This window comes from Alosa sapidissima, chromosome 17, assembly GCF_018492685.1.
Source record: "Alosa sapidissima isolate fAloSap1 chromosome 17, fAloSap1.pri, whole genome shotgun sequence".
NCBI lineage: Eukaryota > Metazoa > Chordata > Actinopteri > Clupeiformes > Clupeidae > Alosa > Alosa sapidissima.
In genome coordinates this window covers 11667304-11694118 of record NC_055973.1, presented here as the reverse complement: position 1 = coordinate 11694118, position 26815 = coordinate 11667304, and the positions used below count along the sequence as shown (strand labels likewise).

At 41.9% G+C, this 26815-nt stretch overlaps 2 protein-coding genes across 3 annotated transcripts; one reads left to right on the top strand and one right to left on the bottom strand.

Annotated features, from left to right (window-relative positions):
- Window positions 1-12653: 12653 nt before the first annotated feature.
- vim (vimentin) lies at window positions 12654-19051 on the bottom strand. Its single transcript, XM_042067826.1, has 9 exons — window positions 18362-19051; window positions 17726-17786; window positions 16360-16455; window positions 15598-15759; window positions 14818-14943; window positions 14039-14259; window positions 13800-13843; window positions 13413-13501; window positions 12654-13174 (listed from the first exon to the last, which is right to left on the bottom strand). The coding sequence occupies exons 1-9, from the start codon at window positions 18892-18894 to the stop codon at window positions 13133-13135; spliced, it is 1374 nt and encodes a 457-aa protein (XP_041923760.1). The 5' UTR covers window positions 18895-19051; the 3' UTR covers window positions 12654-13132.
- A 697-nt stretch (window positions 19052-19748) lies between these two features.
- Window positions 19749-26753, top strand: trdmt1 (tRNA aspartic acid methyltransferase 1). 2 transcript variants are annotated; one of them, XM_042067827.1, is made up of 10 exons: window positions 19749-19901; window positions 20565-20674; window positions 21593-21669; window positions 21882-21953; window positions 23013-23078; window positions 23537-23606; window positions 23895-23978; window positions 24140-24468; window positions 24850-25037; window positions 26424-26753. In XM_042067827.1, the coding sequence occupies exons 1-10, from the start codon at window positions 19838-19840 to the stop codon at window positions 26522-26524; spliced, it is 1161 nt and encodes a 386-aa protein (XP_041923761.1). In that variant the 5' UTR covers window positions 19749-19837; the 3' UTR covers window positions 26525-26753. The 2 variants fall into 2 exon arrangements, with proteins under 2 accessions (XP_041923761.1, XP_041923762.1); XM_042067828.1 differs by lacking the exon at window positions 19749-19901 and adding an exon at window positions 20165-20183.
- Window positions 26754-26815: the final 62 nt, after the last annotated feature.

Sequence of the window (26815 nt, the reverse complement as noted above, 5' to 3'; positions counted from 1 at the left end):
AAGACATCCGGGTCACTTTTGACCCAGGTTATGCATTAAACATGTAGGCTAATGTGAACACTTCCCATTAAACAGCAGAATCTGCATGGCCTAGAGTGCAGATTAAAAGATTTGAAATCAAATTTGCACATGCAAACTAGTGTATATTGAATTGAATAATGTTGTCTGAAATATTGTTTGTCTCAAACAAGTTTATGGTTTGGTCCAACAAAGACAATCTTAACATGGGCTCTAAAAGGCTGGTCTGTGCTAAAAGTATCAATGGCTACCATACCATTATCTGAGTAGGCTATTATGATGGCCTAAATTTGTTGACAGCCTTTAAGAGTAAGCTATCAATGCACACAAAATAAGCAATGTAACAGGGCTCAGGCATGGGCTGAACTGTTTAAGTTCTGAAAATGGGCTGGATATAGGCCAGCCATCTTCAAAAATGTCTGATAACCTTATGATACAGATTTGGTCTTTGCTTGAAGCTCTCACAATCTCACAATGTCCAAACCAAAATGTGAAAAAGAGAAAACTCAAACACATAGCAAACACCCAAATGATCTTACTGTAATACAAATAGCAATATGTAATGTATAGAATATTCTTTACCCAACCCCCCACCCCCACTTTTGAGGCACTCACATTCATATGCGGTCTAGTGATCTGGAAGCTGGATATTATTCTACAGATGCAGATGCAGCTGCTGGTGTGCGTGTGACATGTAGGCTAAAGCACAAACGAGTGTAGGCCCTATAGACATTATAGCTGCATTAGAACTACAAAGTATCCATCCCTGGAAAAGGAGCAGAATGACGTATCAGAAAAAGAGCTGTCATGCTTGGTGCTGTGAAGTGTAGTTGCTCACTTTCGCAATGATGCGTTTTTCTAGTGCTCCTTTAATTTAGGCACTGGCCGCAAATCTCAATAATTTTGACTTTCCGAATCTCGGAATCTTCGACTTTGTTTCTCATAATTAAGCCTATGACTTTGTATCTCATTTAGCCTATCTAATATGAGATAGGCCTACATATTTTTTAAGTGGTGAATACGGGCTTCTATACAAAAAGACATAAATTAAAGGAAAATAAAGTTAAAGTTACCTGCTCCCGCAAGAATTGCTGCTGCAGCTGTCACTAGAATGTAAATAATGTCAGACTGGTTAATCAATTGAAAAGGTACGTTAGGCCAAAGTTTTTCAATGAGTCCTTTGAAAAACACTAAAAATGAATTAGAATAAGGCTACTCATGCAGTCCCATGTTTATCCAGGAGTTTTCAGACGCCTTGAGTGTTCACGAATAGATATAGCGGTCGTTTCCAGGAAAATGAAACTGTAAGTATTAGTAACACAGAAAAAAACGCTGGGTGGGAGTGTCGATAGCTCTTCGTGGTTGGATGCAGAGTAGTTGGGTCATCTATAGCAGTTCCGTGACTGTGGAGAGCGAAGGTTCGTTTCTCACTAGATTTGTCATCTATAAAGGTTAACGAACAAAATTAGCTTTCCCCTTACAAAAATGTGGGGACATTTTGTGAGAACCCTATATCCAAAATGGCTGCCGTAAGCCAATGCTGGAAATTAACTTTTTAATGGTTTTGTCCACAGTGCTGCATAACACATGGTTTCTGAGACTATTTGGGTCAAGACATTCATAAATGATGTAGATTTATTGATTTGACCTATTTTTGACCTTCAAATTCAAGATGGCCACCAATTTTTGGCTCTTTAAATGTCGATGTCTCAAAATCGTCATAGAGTTGTTATATTACAGTAGGCTCAAATGGAAGCTCTGCTCAAACTGAGTTCAGTTATGGGCAGCAAAATTACAACATACACATAGGTCATCAGATGTCTGTCATTGTTTTATTATTTATTTATTATGATTTATTTATTGAATTAACTAAAAACACTCTCCATCTGAATCTGTTGAATCTCCACACTGACTCCTCTCATCATCACTGCTACTCTCATCTGAGCTTTCATGAGGTGTGAGCTGCTGGGGCAAGGGGGTGTGACGCACTGGTCGACACTTTCCGTTCACTAGATCCCAGGCGTAACCAATGGGAGAAGGATGCTTTTGAAGGTTGTAATGGAGCTGGAAATATGTTAACCTGACTCTCGGCAGATGAATTTTGTTCCGCTTAGCTCCGCCTAGCTTCACTCACATCCATCTGGGACCTCTTCCATTGAGAGTGATTTCAGCACGAGATTGTATGGTAGAGCCAATCAGGACGCAGGGCGGGAGTTTCATAGATGTGACATAGCGTAGAAGCGACTGTGAGACTGTTATCAGCATCACGGGTTGGCTTCGATGTGAGTGGTTGAAGTAGCACGTCAATAGATGACGGACAAGTGGCTTATTCAATCATATACAAGCATTTTTTGATTAGGCCCAGCCTTCTGAAGCAACACTCCAATGGATTGGTCCCAGATGGATGAGTGGAGCTAGGCGGAACGAAATTCATCTGGCGAGAATCAGGTTAGAAATATGTAAGGTAGTTTGTCCTTTCCATATGAAGATTCAAAGAGTCATCATCAGATGGGACATGGATTGTACACTTATTCAGCAGGCCAGGCCAGAGTTTCCAAATGGCACAAACTGAAGAATAAGAGTACAATCCGTCTCCCACCTGATGATGACTCTGAGTCACACCTCATGACTGCTCAGATGAGAGTAGCAGTGATGATAAGAGGAGTCTCTCCGAGAGTGAGATGACAGGTAGCCGTCCAACCACATGCTCATTGGACCCTACCTATGAGCCTACTTCAGTCCATCAGCCCGTCTATCACACCAGCTATCACACGTGATCAATGCTTTGCTAACCTCTGGCACGTTTCCAACAGCATTCAAAACGGCCCGGGTAACACCGTTACTTAAGAAAACTTCTCTCAATCCTGCTGAAGTTGAGAACTACTGTCCTGCTTTACTCCTTCTGTTCCTATCCAAAGGTATCGAACGAGTAGTCTCCAAACAGGTCTCTGAATTCCTCTCACAGAACAACCTTCTGGATCTAAATCAATCTGGGTTCAAGAGGGGCCACTCACCCGAAACGGCTCTGCTGTCTGTAATAGAAGTCTTAAAGGAAGCCAAGGCGACTGCTCTGTCATCAGAACTCATTCTGCTTGACTTAACGGCTGCCTTTGACACTGTTAATCACCGCATCCTTCTCTCTATTGTCTCTAACATGGGAATCTCCAGTTCTGCTCTGTCCTGGTTTGAATCCTACCTCACAGAATGCTCAACGTATCATGGCTTGGACAGCTGTCCACACCTCACTATCTCACCACAGGGGTCCCCCAGGGCTCAGTGATGGGCCCTCTTCTCTTTGCTATCTACACCACCTCTTTGGGACAGATTATCCGTTCGCATTGGCTTCCCATACCACTGCTATCCAGACGACACACAGCTCTATATGTCCTTTCCACCGTATGACCCCTTGGTCTCGGCATGGATCTTGGATTGCCTCTCAGACATATCTACATGGATGAAGGCAAACCACCTCCAGCTAAACCTCTCAAAAACCAAACTGCTGGTCCTCCCAGCTAAACCATGGCATCAACATTAAAATTGACTCCCTGTCTGTTACACCTACCAGGGCTGCAAGAAATTTAGGAGTCGTTCTCGACAACCAACAAGCCGTTTCGCACTCTACAGCATACAGAAAATCAAGACTTACTTGACTCAAGATGCTACCCAACTCCTGGTACAGGCGATAGTCATCTCACGACTCGACTACTGTAACACACTCCTGACAGGTCTCCAGCCTGCACAGTGAAACCCCTTCAGATGATCCAGAATGCGGCGGTGCGCCTGGTCTACAACCAACCCAAAAGGGCACACGTTACCCCGCAACCTATGGCTGCCCACATCAAATTTGTCTCTAACGCTTGCCTACAAAGTAGTATCCGGTTCTGCTTCCACCTACTTGAATGCCCTCATACAGACATACGCTAACGCCAGACCGTTGCACTCCTCAGCCGAAAGACGTCTAGCTCTACCACCGGTACGCTCAGGTCAATCCAAACTTTTTTCATTTGTTGTTCCTTGTTGGTGGAACGCACTACCAGTTCCTACTAGAGCAGGGACATCCCTCTCCATCTTTAAAAAACTCCTGAAGACCCAGCTCTTCAGAGAATATCTCCTCTTGTAGCACTACTTAAAACTAGCTAATTCTAGCACTTACCACTGGACTAGAACTGACACTTGACTGTATAAAAACAGCACTCACTGATGCACTTTTTCTTATTGTGCTCTACCTTTTTACATTATTTTAAATTGTTCTAGTATTGTTGAGAGAATTGTTCTAAAGCTTTAAACTGTTTACCATGTTGTAAGGCACTTTGGCTAAAAAAGCGTCTGCTAAATGTAATGTAATGTAATGTAATGAGTCAGTGTGAAGATTCAACAGATTCAGATGGAGTCTGATAATATTGGAGTAATATTACAGTTCTATGACGATTTTGAAAAATTGACATTTAAAGAGTCAAAAATAGGTCAAATCAATAAATCTACACCATTTTTGATTTTTTTGACCCAAATAGTCTCAGAAACAATGTGTAATGCAGCACTGTGGGCAGAACCATTAAAAAGTTAATTTCCAGCTTGGCTGACGGCAGCCATTTTGGATATAGGGCTCTCACAAAATTTCTCCACATTTTTGTAAGGGGCACCCCGGCTATTTTTTTTTCTTTAACCTTTATAGATGACAAATCTAGTGAGAAACGAACCTTCGCTCTCCAAGGTCACGGAACTGCTATAGATGACCCAACTAGAGGGTGCAGATAATTTGTCTTTTTGTCCCTCCCGCGCCGAGAACGCTTGCATGCTATAGCCTACCGGCGCCTATTTTTCACATAACACGCAAGCTTGTTGGAAGCGTTTCCATTCAAAACAGTGAAGAAAACGAAGAGACCCTTTTTTTAAGAGACTTTTTTAATTTAGCCTACTTGTACAGTTCATTACTCAAATACAACACAAAATACACAGAACAAATGACATACAACATTACATCAGATAGGCTAGAACATACAGGGGTACAGCCACAGTCACAATAGGCCTAGGTAGACAGGGTGGTATAGGCAGAAAAAAAGGACACATTAATAAACCTTTGAGGTCACACACGAGTTCTTACGGCCGTAGTATTTTTTGAGTAGCCTAATTGAATCAATGTAGGCCTAATCTCTAAACTCAATTATAAAACCAGAAAAGAATGGTTTAGACTGTTCTCAACCTTTTATCAGTCGCGGCACCCTTTACATGAAAGAAAAATCTCAAGGCACCCCAAACATTTAAAAAAAATGTTTTATGTAGTTTAATACACACACTGTCTCTGAAGACCAACAAATAGCCTATAACGCATGTAGCATACTACAACTCAATTGTCATCTTAGTCTTTCTTAATCTTAATCTTGCTGGAGGTCTCCACCTCCTTCACTGAATGACCACACGATGAAGAGGATTATGTTGAGGGCTCAGATTCAGATTGATTTATTTCAATTTCATTTTATTAGCCTAGTGCCAGCCACTGGTTTAGAACCACTGAATTTGCTCCTATGGATGTAGTATTGAGTATATAGAAATAAAAGATCGATAATGAAGTGTTTACCTTCATATTCAGCTTCAAAGTCAAACATACCAAAGAAAACATCCTTAAAGCAAAATGAAAAATCTGGGATTAATACTGTATGAATTAATTTTAGGAACTCTGACCAGAATTTCACTGTATGGGGGCAATTCCAAAAAAGATGTGACACGTTTTCATCAGTGCTATTACAAAACGAGCAGTTAGACTCAATATCCTGCTTGTATCTTTTAAGGAAGGATTTTGCATGGTAAAACCTGTGTATTAGTCTAAATGAAACTTCTTTCACTTTATTAGTAACAATGTATTTAAAAGGCAAGGACCACACTTTTTTCCAAGGAATATTCTCTACTATACCATTCCAGTATGGAATAACAAAGGGAATAGCAACAATGTCAGTCTGGAATAAAGGTCTTATTTTCCTATTGATACAAAAATAAAGAGATGTTTTAATAGGCAGAGAGGCCGCCGCCGACGAGATCAACGAGACAATAACGGGGAACAGGTGTGGAGGCAGAAACAGAGGGAAAACTAACAAGACAGGAAGCACAGACCAAACTAGATGTACCGCATAGCGTACAAAATATGACCGCCGCTCAGTCCTGTACATCCGTTCCACGAACATAATTCACACTAATCAATTTGTATCTATCTTCTACTCCATCCCCCACTCTTGAAACTTTTGTGTATCCTTGTTTGGCATGCCTGTGTGTGTGTGTGCGGGCCGCACATCAAGTAGCCTACTGGCGCTGCTAAGGTGAATAGATTTGTAGCACTAGCCAAAAAATTTGTAGCATTGTTATAAAACCTTTAAAATCTCTAAACAATCACAAGTAGGGCAGTTCATCACAGTTCATCCATTGCAACTGGACTGATGAAAGGTCATGTACACCTGTAGGCTACATTGTAATTGGGGAAAGCACAAGGTATCAGTTTTACATTTATTTATTTATTTATTTATTTACAAACAAAACAATCCCTGTCATTTCCATGCAGTTTTCAACAGCTACAAGAAGAGAGGTCATGCTATGGATTTTGTGAATGTTTCTTCTTCTACATTTGCAAGATTTTAGTCATCTTTAGTTCATATGATATTCAACTTTATTGTCAATGCACATATTAAATACCAATAGTCTAAAACGAAATGCAGTTTTACATCTAACCAGTGGTACAAATAACTGACATGTCCAAAAGGGCCTTCATGAAATGCGTCGCTAGACTGTTCACATTTTAACGGGCCAAGTTGAGAGCTGCGTCCGTTATTGTTCTTGGGAAAAATACTGATTTCCACATTGCAACTAGGCTACTGAATCCATAGTCATGGACCACCAGCAATGTCCTCGGACCAGTGGTTGAAAACATCTGGCTTACAGTATCAAGCGGACTTAAGCTGCCACCTCTTGGCGAAAAGTTGTAATACATTTCACCCAGCTGCATGAATCACAGAAAGCGTGAATGAAGTGGCCACTTCTAAATGGGGCCCACTGTACGGTAGCCTAGCTGAAGGTCTGTGGCTAAAGCAGCCATAATGAAAGTGATCATTTTTTGGATACTTCACAGACGGGCTTTTTAATCGCATAGACTACAACTACCAAGTTGGAATCAAAGCACACCGATTCACCTCTCACAACCTAATCACGCACTTCAAACAAACAAACAAGCGTCTCAGTCTCACGCATGTATAGCCATAAAACTGTATCAGACGTAACGTTGGTAAATCATCCATTGCACAGAATGATTTTTGTAGCACGTGCAACAGGTACAGCCCTGCCCTGGATATGTCTCTCAAAGTGCGCTCTAAAACATTTGGTTTGAATGGAGATGTAGATCATCACGGGTGCGTTAATAAATCTACATTGTGACGAGTTGACACAAATGATTCACTTTGATGAATTTATGTCTAGTCAATTACGTCGTCTCAGCCCTAGTTACTTTAGGCCTACTTTGAGCCATGCTCTTCCTTAATGTTTGAAAATAGAGGATTGAAGTAGCTGTGTTTGGGAATGAACGTCAGCTCAGATGCTTGAGACTTTTTGTGGACTTAATGCAACACTTGCACTGACAGGGCCACCAAGGACTGTGAGCGAATCAACAGCAGGAAAACCTATTTAGCAAGCAGAAATATCCCAGCCTGTTTAGGATGCTTCATAGACAGGTTATCTTTCAGGTAGGCCTATATTTTCCATTAGAAAACCATCACGTTAGCGAATGCGTTGTGGCTAACTCACTTAGCTCCTGTAGACTATATGGTCAGAAAAGAAGATGACAGTCGAAAGATACAATTTACAGCGCTGATATCAATTTGCTTGGTAACAGCATTTATGGTTTTCTACAAATACACCAATAGCCTAATCAAACTGGCCTTCATCACTCAACCAATGCTAACAGCAGGGCCGTAGTCACCATAGACATTGAGGGGGACGTGTCCCCCCCAATATTCAAATATGACCAAAATGTCCCCCCCCCCAATATACGGACATAGAAAAATAAATAAAGAAAAAATACTCTAGAGGAAACTAACAACCACCACCATCTGAAATGTAATCAAACATAAATAACGCACAAATTAGTGACCTAGTGATGGTTCCAGAGTAGCCTACACCCCTGAGTGGTTTGACCTGGTCGTTTTCCTTTTCGTTAGTGGCGTCAAAAGCTTCCATTTACTGCACCCTACCAAAGATCCTTGATTACCATACTAGCTCCGCTTTAACCCTCTCTGACCCTACTGCGGTGAGGTAGGGCTGGCAACAATATCGCAAAAGCTCACAATTCTCACAAAACTTGTTGGAAAGGTGTAGCACAGGCTAAGGAAATCCCATACATTTTTGGAGCCGATCAGACTCAAAGGGAGCTTTGAAACATTTTCCATATTGTAACCTATTGTCGCAATGATAGCGAAAGTGAAAAGGTTTTTTTTAAATGATGAATTTGTGCAAGCATGTGTCATTAATTTCTTTCACATATCTTACAACATAAATAATGCATTCATATGCTACTACAAATGCCAGGAATTACCCTGTTTATAGGCCTCTTAGAAATGGTTGTTGCATCTTGCATATTATTTAGATGCGAACTCAATCACGCATCCATGCAGGCAAAACGTAGAAATCAAATGTGGCGACGGCACACAAGTTGGAAAAAACGTCGTAACGACTTGTTTGTGATTTTTAATAATATTTTTTGCATGGCCCTCAGACCCCACCACAGATTTGGTCCCCCCCAATGTTGACATCATGACTTGGCTAACAGTAGGCCTAACATTATTTTACCTAGGTCGTAGGCTATTGATACAACTTGTATAAGATTAACGTACCTGCAGTTAAAATCAAGCATGTCTGATAAACATTCTCAGATTTATTTTGGCTTCAAGAAGAAATGGGAATTACATTTCATGTGAAAATCATCCTACCCTTATTAGACGTTCTCTGCGGTAAACTACAGTGTTGTCCTTGTAGGCTAGGAAGCGTGTCTTTCCAACCCACTTTAGATTAACTTCCAACAAAATTATGTCTCACTGCAACGATGCGCCATCTGGTGGACAAACGACTAAAATGCAGCCAAATAATGATTTTTGGTTTTTGGTTTTCCTTTAATCCTACTGAATTTGTAATTATGTATCGGCCGTTCTAATTGCCGATACTGATAGTATGTGCGTGCCTGTGTGTGTGTGCATGTGTATATGTGTGCACCACCATCTACAGCCCAATGAGTGTACAGTCACTAAATGTACACATAACTTAATTTTTTAGACCCCCCCCACCCCCCCATGGATGAAATTCTACGAAACTATATGGGGTATACCCCCAGATAATGTCAGGTTAATCATACACATAAAATTTGGTGCAGTTCTGAACATCTTAGCTGAAGAGAGGGGCGATGAAAGCAGAATGATATTGCATTTTCATTTTTACCGGGGGGTGTAAATCACAAATGAGTGATTATGGGCTAGGTTGATGTGGGCCCTTGAGACCAACATACCATAAAAAATTCTTCATCCTCGGTGCCACAGTTCAGGTAGTTCTTTAGGAAAAACTGCATTTTTTGCGGTTCCTGGGGCCCAGCGTGGGGGGGAAGTGGCCCCCGGGGACCAAACTAAATTTTTCCGTAAAAGTCTAGTGGGTATCGGGTATCGTTGACCAAAAATTCAGGAAGTAGATGACGGGGGGAAAAAAAACCCTTTAACAATCACTATATGACTGCTTTGCTAGCTTCGCTAGCGGCGGTCATAATAAGGAGATGGGGCGGAGACAAAGACAGGTGCCAGGCAGGTAACACAAAGCACATGGGGAACCAGGCAAACACAGCACACACAGGATACTACACAAAGTTGCCACCAGGGTGGCACAAAGTCACTCCATCCAGGCAGGATCCTAACAGACAAACATGGATGCCACTACATAGGTTAAAACATACGCTCACTAATCCTAAATAAACAACTGTATTTGCTTAAAATATAGTGTAAGACGCTTGTGAAGTAAAGATATGCAGCTTTCAAGTGTCATTAAAACTGTTGGACATGAAAGGCCATATGGACTACAAACAAACTACAAAGTGACGACAAAAGTGATGACAAGCCCCTAACTGGGCAACGCTATTAGCAAAATCTAGCCCCAGTTTCTGACCTCAGACTCACACATTACGTAACGTGAATGATGCAGAATGATAACGTTTTCACTGGGAAAAAGTTTTTTTTGATGCCCATGAACGCTAGGAAAGACATAGAAAACGCCACGTAGCCGCCACGTAACTGACATGCAAAAGACACGCGATGTTCACGCACCTGGTCTGAAACAGGACCCAATTAGGAGGAGGCTCAATAAATTAGATGACTTTTGACCGTTAGGTGGCGCTGTAATTAGCAAAATTACTCGTGAACAAATTCTGAGGACGTACAATAAATTTGGTTTGTTAAACAAGTTTGACACTAGGGGCGCTATAATTGGCCACACTTTCACCTATCGAAACCAAATGAGGACTTCGGACCAAATCCTGAGGATGTACAAAACAATATGTTGTCAACAATTATGTTGACTTTTAACCACTATGGGGGCGCTAGAGTTAGGGAATGAGCTTATATCTCAGCAAGGCTTTTACGTATCGAAACCGAACAAGGTATGTGTATGGGGTGGCGGGTGTGTGGGGGAGATGTATCTGTGTGTGTGTGAGTGTTGGAGGGGGGGGTGGCTGGGGTATTGGGGGGGTGGGGGGGGTTAATGAGGTGTGAGGGGGGGGGGTTTGTCTGTGTGTGTGTGTGTGAGGGGGTGTTAGGGTATGTGTGACGGGGTGGGGGGGATGGGGCAAAATGGTGTGTGTAGAGGAGGGGAGTCTGTGTATGGGGGGTATATGTGTGGGAGGGCTAAATGAGTGTTTGGGGGAGGAGGTTTATCTGTGTATGTGTTAGAGTGTGGCTACCCGACCCGAGCCCGACGGGACCCGATGGGTCGGGTCGGGTTTGGACAAAATTTAGAAATTATGCTCGTGTTCGGACACATGGGGCCGATATGCATTGGATGCTTTACATTTAAAATAGTTTATTATGTTGTAACCAACAGGTCTGCTTCACATGATGCAAAGAACATTTATTTTATTTACAAGAATAAAATAAAATGTAAAAAAAGACCCAACAGCTTTCTTCCTGTGTGCAAGACTTGTTTATGTAGCCGTGCATTTCAGGCGGCACATCTTGGGCATGGATGTAGTGGAGGCTAAACGTAAGTAAACACAGTTTATTCAGTCCCTGAATTCATCACAGTTTCCAACCAAAATCACCAGGTTTGCAGGCTGACTTTCAACTGCCATGCTTGTATTGCCGATGTCAATAAGACACAATGGGGTGTCCCCATAATGTAGCCTATAATACAATAGGGCTTCAGGGACATTTTAATTATTTACTTGTAGTGTGGTTAATAATACTGAATAATGAATTGCGTAAATACAGCACATCATCACCTCTCTCTGACGGTTAATATCTTTCTCCCTAAATTCAGTCATGGATGTCATGGGAGTCTAAATGCTATTTGCCTTATTCACCCGGTGGCCAGAACGAGGCTAAAGGGTAGACTTGCCATTACACCTAAGTCCAGCAGATGGTGGTAATGCACTCTGTTTGCAAACTGCCAAAAAAAACTCACTGAAGAACAGGCCAGTGAACCCCACCTTCTTTTTGGTGAGCTTTTTTTTGGCAGTTTGCAAACAGAGTACATTACCACCACCATCTGCTGGACTGAGGTGTAATGGCTAGTGTACCCCTTAGCCTCGTGCTGGCCATCCGGTGAATAAGGCGAATAGCACATTTCTCCAGAGTTGGGGTCTCCAGCTGTCGTGGGACGGAGCCTCTGGAACCATGTGACATCAGCAAAGGCTCAGGATGCTTTGTCACTCGCTTGGGAGGTGAGATATCTGCACTGGAGACTCACTGCATGAATAATAACATATGACCAGGCTGGAGGAGATGGAGACTCAGGCAGAGCAGCTACTGCAATGGCTGCACACTTCACCGTTCCTGTTGCATTCACCTTTACCTAGCCAGTGCATCTTTGTTTTTGTGAGTATTCAAGATGGTCATTATGCATTTTATGTCATGAATTGTTGCTCCAAAACAGCCATTAATCCCTTTATTGTGGGGGCGAAATAAAATACTTTAAGCCCCTTCATATGACAATGGTGCATGCTGAAACTGTGTGGTCATTCACTTGTTTCCCTTTGAGAGGCTTTGGCTGGAAGAAAGCAATTTTAAACCTGGAATGCCAGTTTGGATGCTGGTCAAGAAAAACGACTTAAAGGTTTTTCTTCAGTGCCACTGGTAGATGCATGGCATGCACTTGTGAAGAGGCATCATCACCTCTCCCACGGCCTCATAAATGTTTTCTGTCTTTGAAGCATGAAAAAATTAACTTTGACTTGTCTACCAAAAGACAATGAATAGTTAAAAGTGTAACATCTAGACCACATCTTCCTGAATTATTAGACGGATGTATAATGAATTATTACAGATGCACTCAGGGTATTACACTGAAGTAATAAAGAAAACATGCAAAACATGCATTTATGCTGTATTACGGTCCAAATGAAAGCTCTCTTAACATTGTTTTTTTTCAAAAGTTTATTGACTGGTAGAAGCACAGACAGTCGTGGTGTGCACACAAAACATTTGTTTCATTCATTTAGAATTTTGGTAAATGGTAACAGTAAAAAAACAAACTGTTTCTCAAAAGTATTGCTGTGGCCTTAACTCGTGGAGGGTAAACTAGAGACTGCGTGGTAAACAAGAACATTCAGTAAAGCTGCTTGGTTTGCTGCTCTAGAGTGCCTACTTTGCTCTACCCTAACAAAACACTGGTCCAATCTTTCTAGCGTGTCAAAAAAGGCACTTTTAAAGCTGTTTTTTTCTTCTTTTTTGTCTTTTTTTGTTGACTTTTAAGTGAAAGTTTCACATGAACAACATATGTATTGACGTTCCTTGATCCCTCTATTTTCCCTCAGTTTCTGCCTCCTCATGCACCCCCCTCCCCAACCCTATTCAGACTCTCCATCCTCCTCTTCATCACAGGTGACACATGCGGCTCATTCCAGGTCATCGTGGTTCTGGGTTGACTCATTGATCACCTGTGGGGATTGAGGGATTCCGACATAGAGAGACGTGTGATGATTAGCAGGGACAAATGTCAACAGAGAGACAAAAGAAGGACTCAACTCACTGGCACAGAACATGCACCAAACTCAAGCAACAGTCAACATTACTTAGACTCTAGACACATTATTTTGGACAGTAAATGCTAGTGTAATGGATTTGAATGTCATGTCCTCTGCTATTGTCTTGGTGCTGGGTACTGTATACACTCACTTCTCCATCTCTGGTCTCAATAGTCTTAATCAGCACCTTCTTATGCATGGTGTCCATCATTGGTCTTCCATGGACTTCCATCATGGATTCTAAAAATGAAAGGAATGAGATGTTTTTTGTGTAGAACCTATGATAATACAAAAGGCTGTAAGTAAGAGAGTAAGCGGCCCAATCACTGGTCCATTTCTGAGTTACATCACTCTGGGTGCAGACTTCTGTTACTCATTTATAATTCAGGAGATTTTAAGAGCAGAGGCTTGAAAACTGTGTCTGACCTATTCTGGTATGCAGTAGAGCAGACTGCCCTATAAGGGCTGTGAAGATCTCTGAGAGGAAGAATAAGGTGTTGTGTCATGTATGCACTATTGTGTCAATAACAATACCTACCTCTCAAGTTAAAAGAAGAGAAGTTGGGCAATGGAGTGGTGATTCTGAAAAGGAAAAAAAGAGCAAAGGTGAGAACATGGAAGAGAGAATCATAATTGTGTCAAAATAGGATAGTCAAAAATAGCCAAATAGTCAAAAATTGAATTCACAGTCTTAAAACTTGTTTCAAGTGGCAAAGATGGCATCTCATACGGTCACGGTGTAATGCAGATCAGAGAGACGCTGTGGCAGATTCTCACCTGCTCTCTTCACCCTCCAGCAGTTTTCTGTAAGTGGCGATCTCAATGTCCAGCGCCATTTTGACATTAAGCAGATCCTGGTACTCGCGCAGGTGGCGTGCCATCTCATCCTTCATGTTACGGATGTCTTCCTCCAGGCGGACAATGTTGTCCTGGTAACCAGCCGCCTCGTTGGAGAAGCAGTCCTCTGTCTCCCTCATCTGTCGTTCCAGTGACTCATTCTGAAGGTAAAGAAAAGAAAGTACAGTTCAAACTAACATTATTTTTTATATAAATATTTGTTTCAATATTTGTAGCACTAATAGAATTTCCTTTCTTATTTGCTCTTAACTGATCTGCACTATTCAACTTCATCCGACTCACGTTGTTCATGACCGTGACAAAGCAAAATGTCGGTTGCATAAGAGTCTTGTACCATGTTCAATTTTAGCAAGCCCCCCCCAACCTCCAAACTTACATCTCTTTTGGGAGCCCTCTTTCCGCTCCAATGGTGGCACTAGTTGTCATGAGTGAGGATAAAGGATGCTGATGGTGGTGGTGGCACTAGTTGTCATGTGTGAGGATAAAGGATGCTGATGGTGGTGGCACTAGTTGTCATGTGTGAGGATAAAGGATGCTGATGGTGGTGGCACTAGTTGTCATGTGTGAGGATAAATGATGCTGATGGTGGTGGTAGCACTAGTTGTCATGTGTGAGGATAAAGGATGCTGATGGTGGTGGTGGCACTAGTTGTCATGTGTGAGGATAAAGGATGCTGATGGTGGTGGTGGCTGACTCACCGTGCCTTTCAGGGCATCGACCTCACAGGTGAGAGCCTGCACCTGTCGGCGATAGTCATTGGCTTCCTGCTTAGCCTGACGGATGGCATCAGTATTACGAGCAGCTGCTTCAGACAGGTCCGCAAACTGCACAGAAAGAGGTCAGAAGAGAGACAGAGAGATAGAGAGAGCATTAAAGCAATAATGTAATGTATGTGTTTCTGTATCTTCTTATGGCAATATAAAAAGCTGTGGATGAAGAAAATACTTCATAGTGTATGTCCATAATAATATCTAGTCTTTACAGAAAAATGACACTTATTCTATTCATGCTCCTTATTCTTCTTCTACACACAATATATAAGTAGAAAGACAGAGCACAGTACTAAAGGACAGAGCATCATGAGAGAATAGACAGACACACACACACACAGAATGAGAGAGAGAGATACACGCTCCCTGGATTACACATGCTAAAAAGGGTTTGATCTCCTTTGGAAAAATGCCACCATTTAATTCCTTGGAACCACCTCGCAGACAAAAGATCACGGCAGCAGACTCTTCCCAGGTCACACTTTCACCTCTCATTGTGATCTGAGACGGGGGATGGGGGTTGGAAACGTCTTTTGTTCTCACAGAGTGTCCAGATGTCCTTCAGGGCCTGATGGTGGCCCAAGCACACCATCTGCTCCGCACTTAAGGACACATCCTCTAGAGAAGGCCACTTGAATGTATCCATACTGCCTCTAGAGAGACAGATCATCCCCACGGTCTTACACATGTGTATGCTGACACACTCACTTTGGATTTGTACCAGTCCTCGGACTCCTGGAGGTTCTTGGTAGCCAGTGACTCGTACTGCAGTCTGACGTCCCGCAGCGCAGCGGTCAGGTCGGGTTTGGCCACATCCATATCAATCTGAACATGCTGCTGCTGGATTTGAGCCTGAAGGTCACACATCTCCTGCAGAGACAGAGAGAAAGAGATGGATTATTAAGACATGGTCTGGGTTGTGGGTATGTGGGGTATTATGACAGGGAATGAGAGGTCACATGCCTGGTTCACTCATGCATATTCAAGAAAATGTTTCCTGATTTTGTCCTACGTTTTTCTACAGAGATTTGATTTTCAGTAAGGTTTTATCTTGTGGATTTACAAACAACAGTGATACTGTAAGACAAAACAATGTAACTTGGTGACTGACTGTCCTCATAATGTCCAATGGCTTTTTAGCCCATTAAATTAAATTAATTGGTCTTCTATCCCGTGCATTTCCTGGGTAGGATGTTTAAACATGAACAGTCTCCTCTCGGGAAGACAGCTGCTTTCCTTCCTTATCCCTCTGACATAATACTGCCGCTTCCGTTGAGCGTATAATCACCATGGCGGTGCCCCACCCACTCTACCCGCCAATCTCATTATGCTCTCAACTCCCGGTGAGATTGTCAGCCATTGGCTGACCTAAGGCAGCCTGCTCCAGGAGAGACAGAGACAGGGTGTTTGGGTCAGGTGGTTGGAGCGGCGCAGGGGGAGGCTGCCTGCCGGCTCTGTGTCCTTCCTCACCTCATCATGAAGCTTCTTCAGGAAGATGATCTCCTCTTGCAGGGACTCCACCTTCCTCTCCAGGTCAAGACGGGCCAGGGCCGCATTATCCACATCCTGCAACCAAACACACACACACACACGCACACCACACACACAGAGACAAGTGTAACACAAACAGAATATACAAGTGAGACAGATAGTCCAAAACCCAGGGTTAAGGCTGAACTTTACAGTCTTTCATCCAGAGTTAAAGTTATCAACCACTACAGTACCACCCTGAATTGAATAACTCTGTTGGTCGTAAAAAAATTGATAGGTAATATGTAATGTTGCATGTAGAGAAAACCAAAAGGGATGGGGCATTTTTTCCCCATTTCACAGAAGAATGGCCAAGATAAGGGTAGGTTTAAGCACCATCTCTGTGACTTTCTGTTATTATTCACAGGAAGTCACAGCCACAGGAAGCGCCACATTTGTACAACAGTACAGCACAGATCTGGGGATGACAATCTGCTAAGTGTGACTGGTATGTAGAAACAAAATAAAAACTTGGCTATTTGCTGATGTGGAGTCCTAGTTAACTAGAAGCCAGTACATCTCCTCACAAAGTCAGCAGCTTGCCCTACACAGTAGGCCCTCTTGACAGACAATGGTTGAGGCCTTTAGTTCACTGTTTCTGCTCTTCAGTCCCAACCTCTCCACCCCTAGACACACACGCACACACACACACACAACACACACACACACACACACACACACACACACACAGAACAACAGCTTGCCTTGTCATCTTCCCACAACCCCCCTCTCCTCATCAGCTCTGAAACAATGCCGACGGAGAAGCCGCTTTCCTGCTGCCACAAAGCAGCCCTTTTAAATGGCGCTGGCCAAACCAACACTGGGTGGCAGCCTGACCAGATCCTGCCAGTTTCCTAGGTGCTGGGCGTCGTCCTCAGTTGAACAGCTTCCAACAGATGTTTGCACTTTGTACATTCTTTCAGGATCTACATCAACGCTCAGTACACTTAAAAATATGGCAAGCAGTACCCTTAAACTTTGGTTTGGTTTTTACATTTTCATTCATTCTGTGCTTTCTCAAAAAATGCATTGAGGGAAAATAATGTTGTTATAGGAATTCAGCCAATTAAATCAAAAGTTATGGGAATGACTTAATGTAATTAACTGACTGATCTGGGCTCAAATTGGGCCACAGTGTCTGCCTGGCTTGACAGCGGTGACTGAGATGGATGGAATTTGAACTAAGCTGACTTCAAGCCAGCAGAATAACAGCAACTATTCAAAGGTGTGCCTTGCTGTCAACCTAACTAGATAATTTTACATCCCCCCCCACCATGCTTTGGAGTGAACACATACTGTAACACACCTGTCTGAAGCCTTGGAGGTTGTTTTCAGCATCTTCTCTCTGAAGCATCTCATCCTGCAGCCTGCAAATGACATCTGACAGTGTTAGAACTGTTTGTTGTATGAGCCACACCCACTTCTGCATGTGTTTAACAGACTAGCCTATATTCCTATGGTAGGGACCTACACAAATAACCCACGTTTCTATAGGAAGTTCATGGAAACGAAATACAATAAATGTAAAAGCTTCGGGCACTAGGGGTAAAATGTAAAGGTTTCATTCAATGCTAATTCACACAATCCTAATTTCTCTATCAGAGCAGAACTTGAACCAGGTAGCAAAACCAAGCCAGGCTCCAGTATGTGATTTAAAACAAAATAGCCTGCTTTCTTCTTTCAAATACCAGGCTCCAGTATGTGATTTAAAACAAAATAGCCTGCTTTCTTCTTTCATATACCTTTGAGATACAGAATACTGGACTACATCATAGGCAGCGATTATTTTGATGAACATAACCAACGACATCCAATAGATTACATTAGGTTACTACACTACAGTCTTTTGTCGACAGGACAAAATGTACTTTCCAGTGCGCATACTTTCACGCTTCCTATAGTTGTGTTAAAATATTAGGTCTATAGATAGAACCATGCATACTTCTCACGAAGCTTCTGGATGTCATCTCCCAAGTTGTCCCGGTCCAACTCGACTCTGGATTTCTCGTTGGTAAGCTGGTCCACCTGACGGCGCAGCTCCCTCATCTCCTCCTCATACAGGTCCCCGACGCGGGACATACCTTTGCCCCTAAGCTGATCCAACTCTGCGATGAGAATTTTGTTCTGCTGCTCCAAGAACCGAACTTTATCGATGTAGCTGGCAAACCTGTCGTTGAGGTGCTGCATCTCTGCCTTTTCATTAGTCCGGTTCGCTTTGAAGTCCGCTGTGATGGCATCGGAGAGAGCAAAGTCCACATTATCGCTGCTGAGTTTGATCATGGCACTGCTGCGGAGCCTGCTGGTCTTGCTGGCAAAGATGCTAGGGGGAGCGGACGACACGCTGTAGGATGTCCGGGAAGAGCGTACTGGACTGGAGTACTGGCGACTTGAGTAAGTAGAACGAGTCATGGAGGGCCGCTGCTCGGTCCTACCGAACATCCTATTGTAAGAGGACTGGACCGTGGATCTTGACATTTTGTAATCCTTCAGTGCTTGAGTTACTTCTCTTTTTTATCGCGTATACTTCCCTCCTACCAGCTTTCCGTGCGCACAAATCAACTACTGCCCCAGCAACACTGATGCTGAGTGTGAGAGCGGATTTATACTCCCCTCCCTATGCAAATAACATAACGGTGCAGAGAGAGTGACTGACAGAACCAGCAGCCTGTGGTTAAGCTCCACACAACAAATGGCCAACTGCATTTACGTAAGTTAACCACAGCTGATACGAAGGCTTGGGTGGGGCATGAAACTCTCGATCCCATATTGGGACAAAGGCAGGTGGAGTCTATCTTTAATAAATAAAAAGTATTTGATTTTTCACTGCGCATTCGTTGTTGACATTTGCATTTGACATTTTGCATAGGCATTCAAGTCATTAAATGACAATGTGGTGTAGCAGATTTGCGATCTAACTAAGGCCTATATCTTGTTTAGTTTTCTGAGCACATTAAATTGCATTGCTTGTTTCCTGTGTGAAATCTGATTTTCGCATGATCTAATTAAGGTAAACGAAAAAAACACAAAAAAACACCAGTCTACATTTCCTGCTTCGAGAGGAGACTTATGACTGTGGAAACTTGCTTGGGGCACATCCAAATTAGCCTAGAAGGACAGACGTCTCACAAAACAAGACTTATGCAAAGCCTCAACCTGAAAAATCATCAGACTAATACATTCTAGGCCTATCACTTAATATTAATAATAAAGATTGACATAGCCTTATATTATAATAAGTATCTAACAAATTAACGGGCAAGCATTTGGCGGTGCGTAATTCAATCCGGAACCTTTCATGTGGCTCTTGTATCCAGACGGAAGTATAGCTTGAAGCGTACCCACGTGTGACTGTTTACAAGTAGGCTAGTTTGAGCTGTAGGAGGAGGACCCTAGCGCTTCAGACTGTTTGGATTGTGAAATGGATGGTTTGCGTGTATTAGAATTATACAGTGGGATAGGTGGAATGCACTACGCATTGAAAGGCAGGTTTCTTTTACCACTATCAAACATACAACAGCTTTAAGTTAGAAACGCGGAGAAGCCGTATCTGAGCATGAACTTCGAGTCTAACCAGCGAGCCAGCCAGCCAGCTAACTAGCTAACTAACAAACCTGACAAGACTTGATGATTAGCTTTTACGTGTGGGTCATGGCCACATTGGAATAGGGCTCTGTGTTGAGAGTAGAATCGAAAAGCGATGCATGTTTGGTGCAATGTCACGCGATGGGAATGTCGTCGGAAAGTGTCTCAGTAAAGTCAGCTGCGTAAGCAGGCAAAGCATACTGTGTAACTTTAGGCTATATTGACCTGTCACTTCACACCTGGGGTAGAGTTACAACAGGTGTCACTGTTTCCTTTAAGGAAGAATGCAAGTTACTCAGCGAGAGGACATTGGCATTTTATGGAAATCATTTGCTCGTTTTAGTACTTGCTTATGGACAAAATCCACAGCAACATTTGTCATCTTACTTCCACCCAATATGGCACATCAGATAGTATACTTTTAGATCTCTTGGGAATATGAATTAACTTTACATTGGGTAGATGTATGCATTATATACATTTATGTAATGTGTTGATCAAATGTTCAAAGTACTGAGTGACCCTTCCACTTATGGTTATTCTGGTTTGCTCAAACTTTTCAGAGAGTGGAGTGATGGCTGAAGTGGTGGCTGCTGTGGACGTCAATACAACAGCCAATCACATTTACAAACACAATTTCCCCAACACCACTTTATTGCCCAAGACCATCGAGGTGAGTCAGTCATCAGTTTCCATCAGTACTAAAATGAGTATTAGGCCTCATTTTGACCTCTCTGATCCTGGACTCCTTATGGAAGTTAGAGTGGTCATGTAAAGAATAATAAAACAGTGAGTTGTAAAAATATCTCTGAGAAAATGTCTCTGTCTAGCTAAATATGGGATTATGTTACCTAGAAAGACTTAGTCAGATATGATGTGGATGTGATATGACCTTAAAAATATAATTCTCTGTGTGGGTGTATGTTTAACAAGATGATCTACTGCTGGTATATTGCAAAACATAAACTTTTCCTGTTTTACCTATCCCAATACATCCCATGACACACACTGTAATTGGATGTTTTGAGTAAAAGAATAACTTTGGATGTTTAGTGTTGGGTAAAGGTTCCTTGTTGTTGCATGGTCAGCTGAAGGATAATTACACCACCAAAAGCTTCTTACACACACTCTCTCTCTCTCTCTCTCTCTCTCTCTCTCTCTCTCTCTCTCTCTCTCACACACACACACACACTCTCTTTTTCCACACAGAGAGGAAGAACGTTGCTCACATGTAGCTCTATAGCTCTATATGTAATTGTATTGTAAATTGAGGGAAGGAGAAAATACCATCCATTTAAATAGTAGAAAGTGATTCATAGGTCTCATGGACTTTGCTTGCTAACTGTTTTTACTGAACTACTTGACTGCATCTCATGACAGTCTCGTAATTGCAGAGTTCATTAAGGTGACAGTTGTACAAGGTCCTTCTCAGGATTCTTTTACAGATATGTAGGCCACTGAACACAGTAGACATTATCACCCAACTTGTATAATACATTGTACACCTAGACTAGAATTGGCAGACAGGCTAATCATCAATAAGGTGATCTGGCAGTGGAAGGCCTGACATGTCTCCTGTTGTTGTTCATAGGGAATCACTATAAACGAGTTTGACAAATTGGGATTTGACATGATTTTGATGAGTCCCCCATGTCAACCCTTCACACGGTAGGTTATGTGACAGAGAGGTAGATACATGTATATCATATATGTGATGCAAGTGCTTTTGTAATAACTGGTTATATAATTTATGGTCTAAGCGCTATAAGATAAGGCTGAAAGGTTTCTAGCCCAAATCTGTAATCAATCATATGCTTCAGCATAACAGGTCTAAAAGATAAAGAAACTAGATTGTGTTTATTAATTTATTTATTCCACAGTATTGGACTGCAAGGTGATGTATCTGACCCAAGGGCTAAAAGCTTCCTGTACATCCTTGACCTCCTGCCAAGGTCAGCCAGATCAATCTCTCCTCTCGTATTTACTTCCACCTAGTCTAAAGATAAAGCTTATATGTAGCTCCTCTCCTAGCTATTTCTCATCAGCATGGTATGAGATGGTATGATCACCACATTTACAATCCCATATTGGGAAAAAAATTGAATGCTGTGTAAAATGTAAATGAAAACAGAATGTGATAATCCGCAAATCTTGTAAACCTATATTTAGTTGCAAAAAGGACATGGACATCAGATGTTTAAACTGACAAATTTGACTATGTCTGTGTTATCCTGGCCTTGTTTGGCTATATGTACACAGTTCAAAAGCCAGCATCTATCTATCTATCTATCTATCTATCTATCTATCTATCTATCTATCTATCTATCTATCTATCTATGGCATGGGCAGTTTGCACATTTTGAAAAGCACAATTAATGCTGAATGAGTATTACAGGAAAACCTTGAGTATTACAGGAAAACAATGGCAAACTGTATTTTGCACATATTACAACAGTATGCCTTCATAGTAGAAGAGTACATTTACTAAAATGACCTGCCTGCAGTCGAGACCTGTTACACTGTGTGCATCAAGGAAAGAAAAAGAAAAACGATTACAAAGACCCAAAACTGTTGAGCTGCTGAAATCCTATACTGGGCAAGAATATGACAGCAGATAGATAGATAGATAGATAGATAGATAGATAGATAGATAGATAGATAGATAGATAGATAGATAGATACTTTATTGATCCCCAGGGGAAATTCAAGAATTCAAAATTTTTTGTTGCTGACATCAAATTCAAAATGAGCATACGTTTTTCAGAAAAGCAACAGTTTATGTATGTCAACAATTGATATGTAGTCTTTTTTCAATTGAATATAGGGTTTGTATGATCTACAAATGATAGCTTTACAGTTTACACAGCATCCGAACTTTATTGGAAATAGGGTCTTTTGAATATATCTATATGACTGTGCACATATCTTTTTTTTTTTTACTTAAAACTAAAAGGAATGTATCTGACCTTGAAAGAATGGTGGGGAAAATTGACCAGGCTGCCTCTTTACAGGCTAAGTAAACTGCCACGCTTCATTCTGCTGGAGAACGTGAAAGGCTTTGAGACATCCAGTGCAAGGTAACCACGGGAGACTGGGGTGTTTCCTTCCTTCCTTTACTTAGGCAGGGGAAAGGGGAGGGTGAGAGAATGTGGTTACCATGGAAACTCAGATGTCAGCCAGTGGGGTCCTAGGACAGGATGTTCTCTTCTTAGATTCTTTTGTCATTGTGCACTTGTGTAAATAAATGTGGTTGTTCCCGGACATCTTAAATTGAATCAACTCATTAAAAGTGCAATTTCACCATTAGAATTAGATTCGTTTGGAACTTTTATTACAGTTAGCCTTTATGGAACAGTTAGGCTGATTAGAATGCATACTGTACCCTTTCCCTTCATTTACACATTTGGTAGACATTTAATAAAAATGTCAGTGAAGTCGTTTTCTTTGGTCTCTGATGTCCCATACTAAGATGGTGTTTTTGGTGACTTTGGTTTTATTGCTCAATTCATCATTTGCCTCGTGAACTTGTTCTTAGAGATGCTCTGCTGAAGACACTCAGGGATTGTGGCTACAACTTCCAGGAGTTGCTGCTCACACCCACTTGTGTAAGCAGCACAGTTCTATTTCTTTTCAAGTCATGTGATATATCAGGGTAATTAACAGAATCACATTTTTCTATTCGGGTCTAAGGGGACCAAGGGTTGAGTCTGGCCTGAGGTCATTTCCGGAACCCACACCTCATCTCTGGCTAAAAAGCCCAAAAATATAACTTAAGGAATCTTTTTTTCATACTTTGTTAATAAAACTTATCTAAAGTTGTTTCATTACATTAATTGTGTGTGTTTGAGGTCACTTGGCTGTACATCAAGTGCTGATGTTTGACTGGTTCACAGCTTGGAATACCAAACTCAAGACTGCGCTATTTCCTGATAGCAAAAGCACCTCCAGATTCCTTCACATTCCAGATAAGCTCAGAGGTACTGTTAAATTGTCTTCTATCATGATGTTTGAATAATAATTGACAAATATTTCACATATTTCAGCATTTATAGATCAATTTTGTGATCATAATAAAAAATATGCTTAGTATGACTTAAGCATTTGGTCATTCAGTAAAGTGACATGTTTTCCCATGCAGATTTTGGAAAGTTTTCCATCGTCTTCTGGTAATGATGCTTCTTCAGAGACCACCATGGTGCCAGATTGTCCCTCTGAGTGTCTAGACAGTACAAATGGAGAGGATGGGACCATCTTGTACAAGCTGGAGACAGCCCAGGACGCCCATAGGAAGATGGGTCAGAACAGCGATGAGTCAGTCAGGAGGATACAGGAGTTCCTGGAGGTCCAGGAAGAAGATGGAGGAGACATGGAGCAGTATCTGCTCCCCCCTAAAACCCTTCTGCGCTATGCCTTGCTCATGGACATTGTGCGGCCTACATGTAGACGATCTGTGTGCTTCACAAAAGGGTACGGTTACCCTATATAGCCTTTTTGATTGGGATTATGCACTATATATGATTCTTATGACTCTGATGGAAACACAGGCTTTACTTGTTGAAGTTGAAGGGTATCAGGAAGGTGTCCTCAATGACCATTGTGAATACAATCAGATCCTTCCATGCTAGCTTTCCTAGAGCCTCACAGGTCTTCTTATTGATTTTCATAAAGTCATGGATTTTCATGTGAACCTCAAGGTGAAAAGGGGCGAAGCAATTACATTTCATCTTCTCAATTTTGTGCAAATATCTGAATATCTCCTTGGTAACCGGTGAAAAGGTTATATATTCGCATTAGACGGCCAACCAATCAGAGGATTTCTAGCCAATATGATTTTCTTGGCTCTCACAGGTATGGCCACTATGTTGAGGGCACTGGCTCAGTGCTGCATTCCTGTGTGGAGGAGGATATGGAGGAGGCTTTCCGCTCACTGGAGCTGCAGCCAGAGGAGGAGAAGCTGAGGCGGCTGAAGAGACTGAAGCTGCGCTATTTCACTCCCAGAGAGATTGCTAATCTCATGGGCTTTCCCGCTTACTTCAGTGAGTCTCACCACACACACACACACACACACACACACACACACACACACACACACACAGAGAGAATCCTAGTGCAGAGATGAAAGCCCATGAACAAAATGAAACCTTAGATATTGGGAAAGCACAACTGAATCAACTGCCTTTTCAAAGTCAATTCGTCAATTCGTTGGTCTGAGGTGTTTGGCCTTCACTGATTCTGGTCATCTCATGCATGGAGTGCACACACAGTAGCCTGACCCTTTCACATCTGTTCTGGCTATGTTTTAGCTTTAATACGGTTGTTTGAAGAGTTAGGACAACTAGTTGTTATAGTGGAGTAGCGTTGCCAGTGTTGATGCCTTTTTCTAGTTTTCTCACTTTGTGTGAGTTAAAGAGTAACCAGGTGTAATATGACCTCTGCGGAATTTGCAAGAGAGGCATAGCAGGTCAGATGATGGGTGAAAACAGATCCTTATACACCTATCGTAGAAGTACCGCCCCTTCTGTCGGAAAATTAGAAAAAAAAAATATTTTTTTTATACTCCAAAATAATATTTGATGAACCTTACATTTTTCAGTAGCGAGAAAAATTTAGATGTGGACAAAATCTGGTTTGGCTTGGTACCATTTACTGCCTACAATACCTGATTTTGTTTACCATGGTCGGAGTTTGGTACAGGGCTGGCGTCTCTATTTCCATCCACTCAAGGTGCTTTGATGGACATTAAAATGTAGTGGTGAATTAAATACCACATTCAGACTCATTTTATCCTCCCGAGACCCCTTTCTCACTGGGTAATCAGTGCATTAGCCTTTAAATACCCTTAGGGGGTGGACTGTGTGACTGTCTGATAATGTGGTATAGTAGCAGAGACTTTCCTCCCAAACCTGCTAATTCTTCTTTTGTGACGCCACAAACCCAGCAATCCAAATATGGGATAATATTATTTTGGGCCACAATTAGGCCCAGTTGAATTGAAGGGATTGTGAGGAAAAGACATTTAATTGTTGAAGTGGATCTGGAGTTACCGCAGGAAAACGCATCGTCTCTGGTGTGGTGAATGGGGATATTGACTTCTTTCTTAGCCAGGCCAGGTTGTAGTCTCTGGGGAGGGGTTCAAAAAGCTCTTGTGTGTAGATACTTCTACAGAGGAGGAAGGGGAAGAGGAATCTGAGCAGTGCATTGAGGACCGCTGCATTGATTATCTATGAGGGAGCTGCCCATCTGCATCCACGTCTCTCCTCTTTCTCTCCATCCATCTTAGTTCCTGAAATGATTTCTGACCACATCCTTCAGATGATGACCATCAATAAATCGTCTTTATAGATCAGACAGCACAAACCCAGTTTACTTGTTTGATAACAGGTTTTGCATTATAGTGTGTGTGTGTGATTGTGTTTTGTCAGCTTTTCCAGAGGATGTCTCGGTGAAACAGTGTTACCGGGTGCTGGGGAACAGTCTGAATGTCCATGTGGTGGCCCAACTCATCAAAGTGATGCTGTCTTGACCAGAACTGAGCTTGTGGGATCAGTAGAAGTAACAACAATATCATGGATTTGGACACTCTTTTTATGGCAGTGGTTGGAAAGCATAAAGGACATTTTATTTTCCATTTCTTTTCTAATGTATGTCCAGAGTCTATTACAATATATTGCACCTTTTGTATACTGTACAGATATGGCTGGTCTGACGAATATGAATGAACTATTTAATTAAAACGTTTTTAATGAAATGTTTTACAATTGTGATCAGTTCATTTTTATACATGGAAAGAGAAGAGTACCAAGCAACAACAGAA

What these genes read in the sequence shown, in the direction of transcription:
- vim (XM_042067826.1), bottom strand. Translation starts at nt 18,894, where the DNA reads ATGTCAAGATCCACGGTCCAGTCCTCTTACAATAGGATGTTCGGTAGG. An exon ending in CTCTTCTTTTAACTTGAGAG is followed by an intron (nt 13,502 to 13,799) that starts GTAGGTATTGTT and finishes TTTCATTTTTAG; the next exon opens with AATCCATGATGGAAGTCCAT. An exon ending in TTGAGACCAGAGATGGAGAA is followed by an intron (nt 13,175 to 13,412) that starts GTGAGTGTATAC and finishes CAATCCCCACAG; the next exon opens with GTGATCAATGAGTCAACCCA.
- trdmt1 (XM_042067827.1), top strand. Translation starts at nt 19,838, where the DNA reads ATGGATGGTTTGCGTGTATTAGAATTATACAGTGGGATAGGTGGAATG. An exon ending in TATTGCCCAAGACCATCGAG is followed by an intron (nt 20,675 to 21,592) that starts GTGAGTCAGTCA and finishes TGTTGTTCATAG; the next exon opens with GGAATCACTATAAACGAGTT. An exon ending in TCTGTGTGCTTCACAAAAGG is followed by an intron (nt 24,469 to 24,849) that starts GTACGGTTACCC and finishes TGGCTCTCACAG; the next exon opens with GTATGGCCACTATGTTGAGG.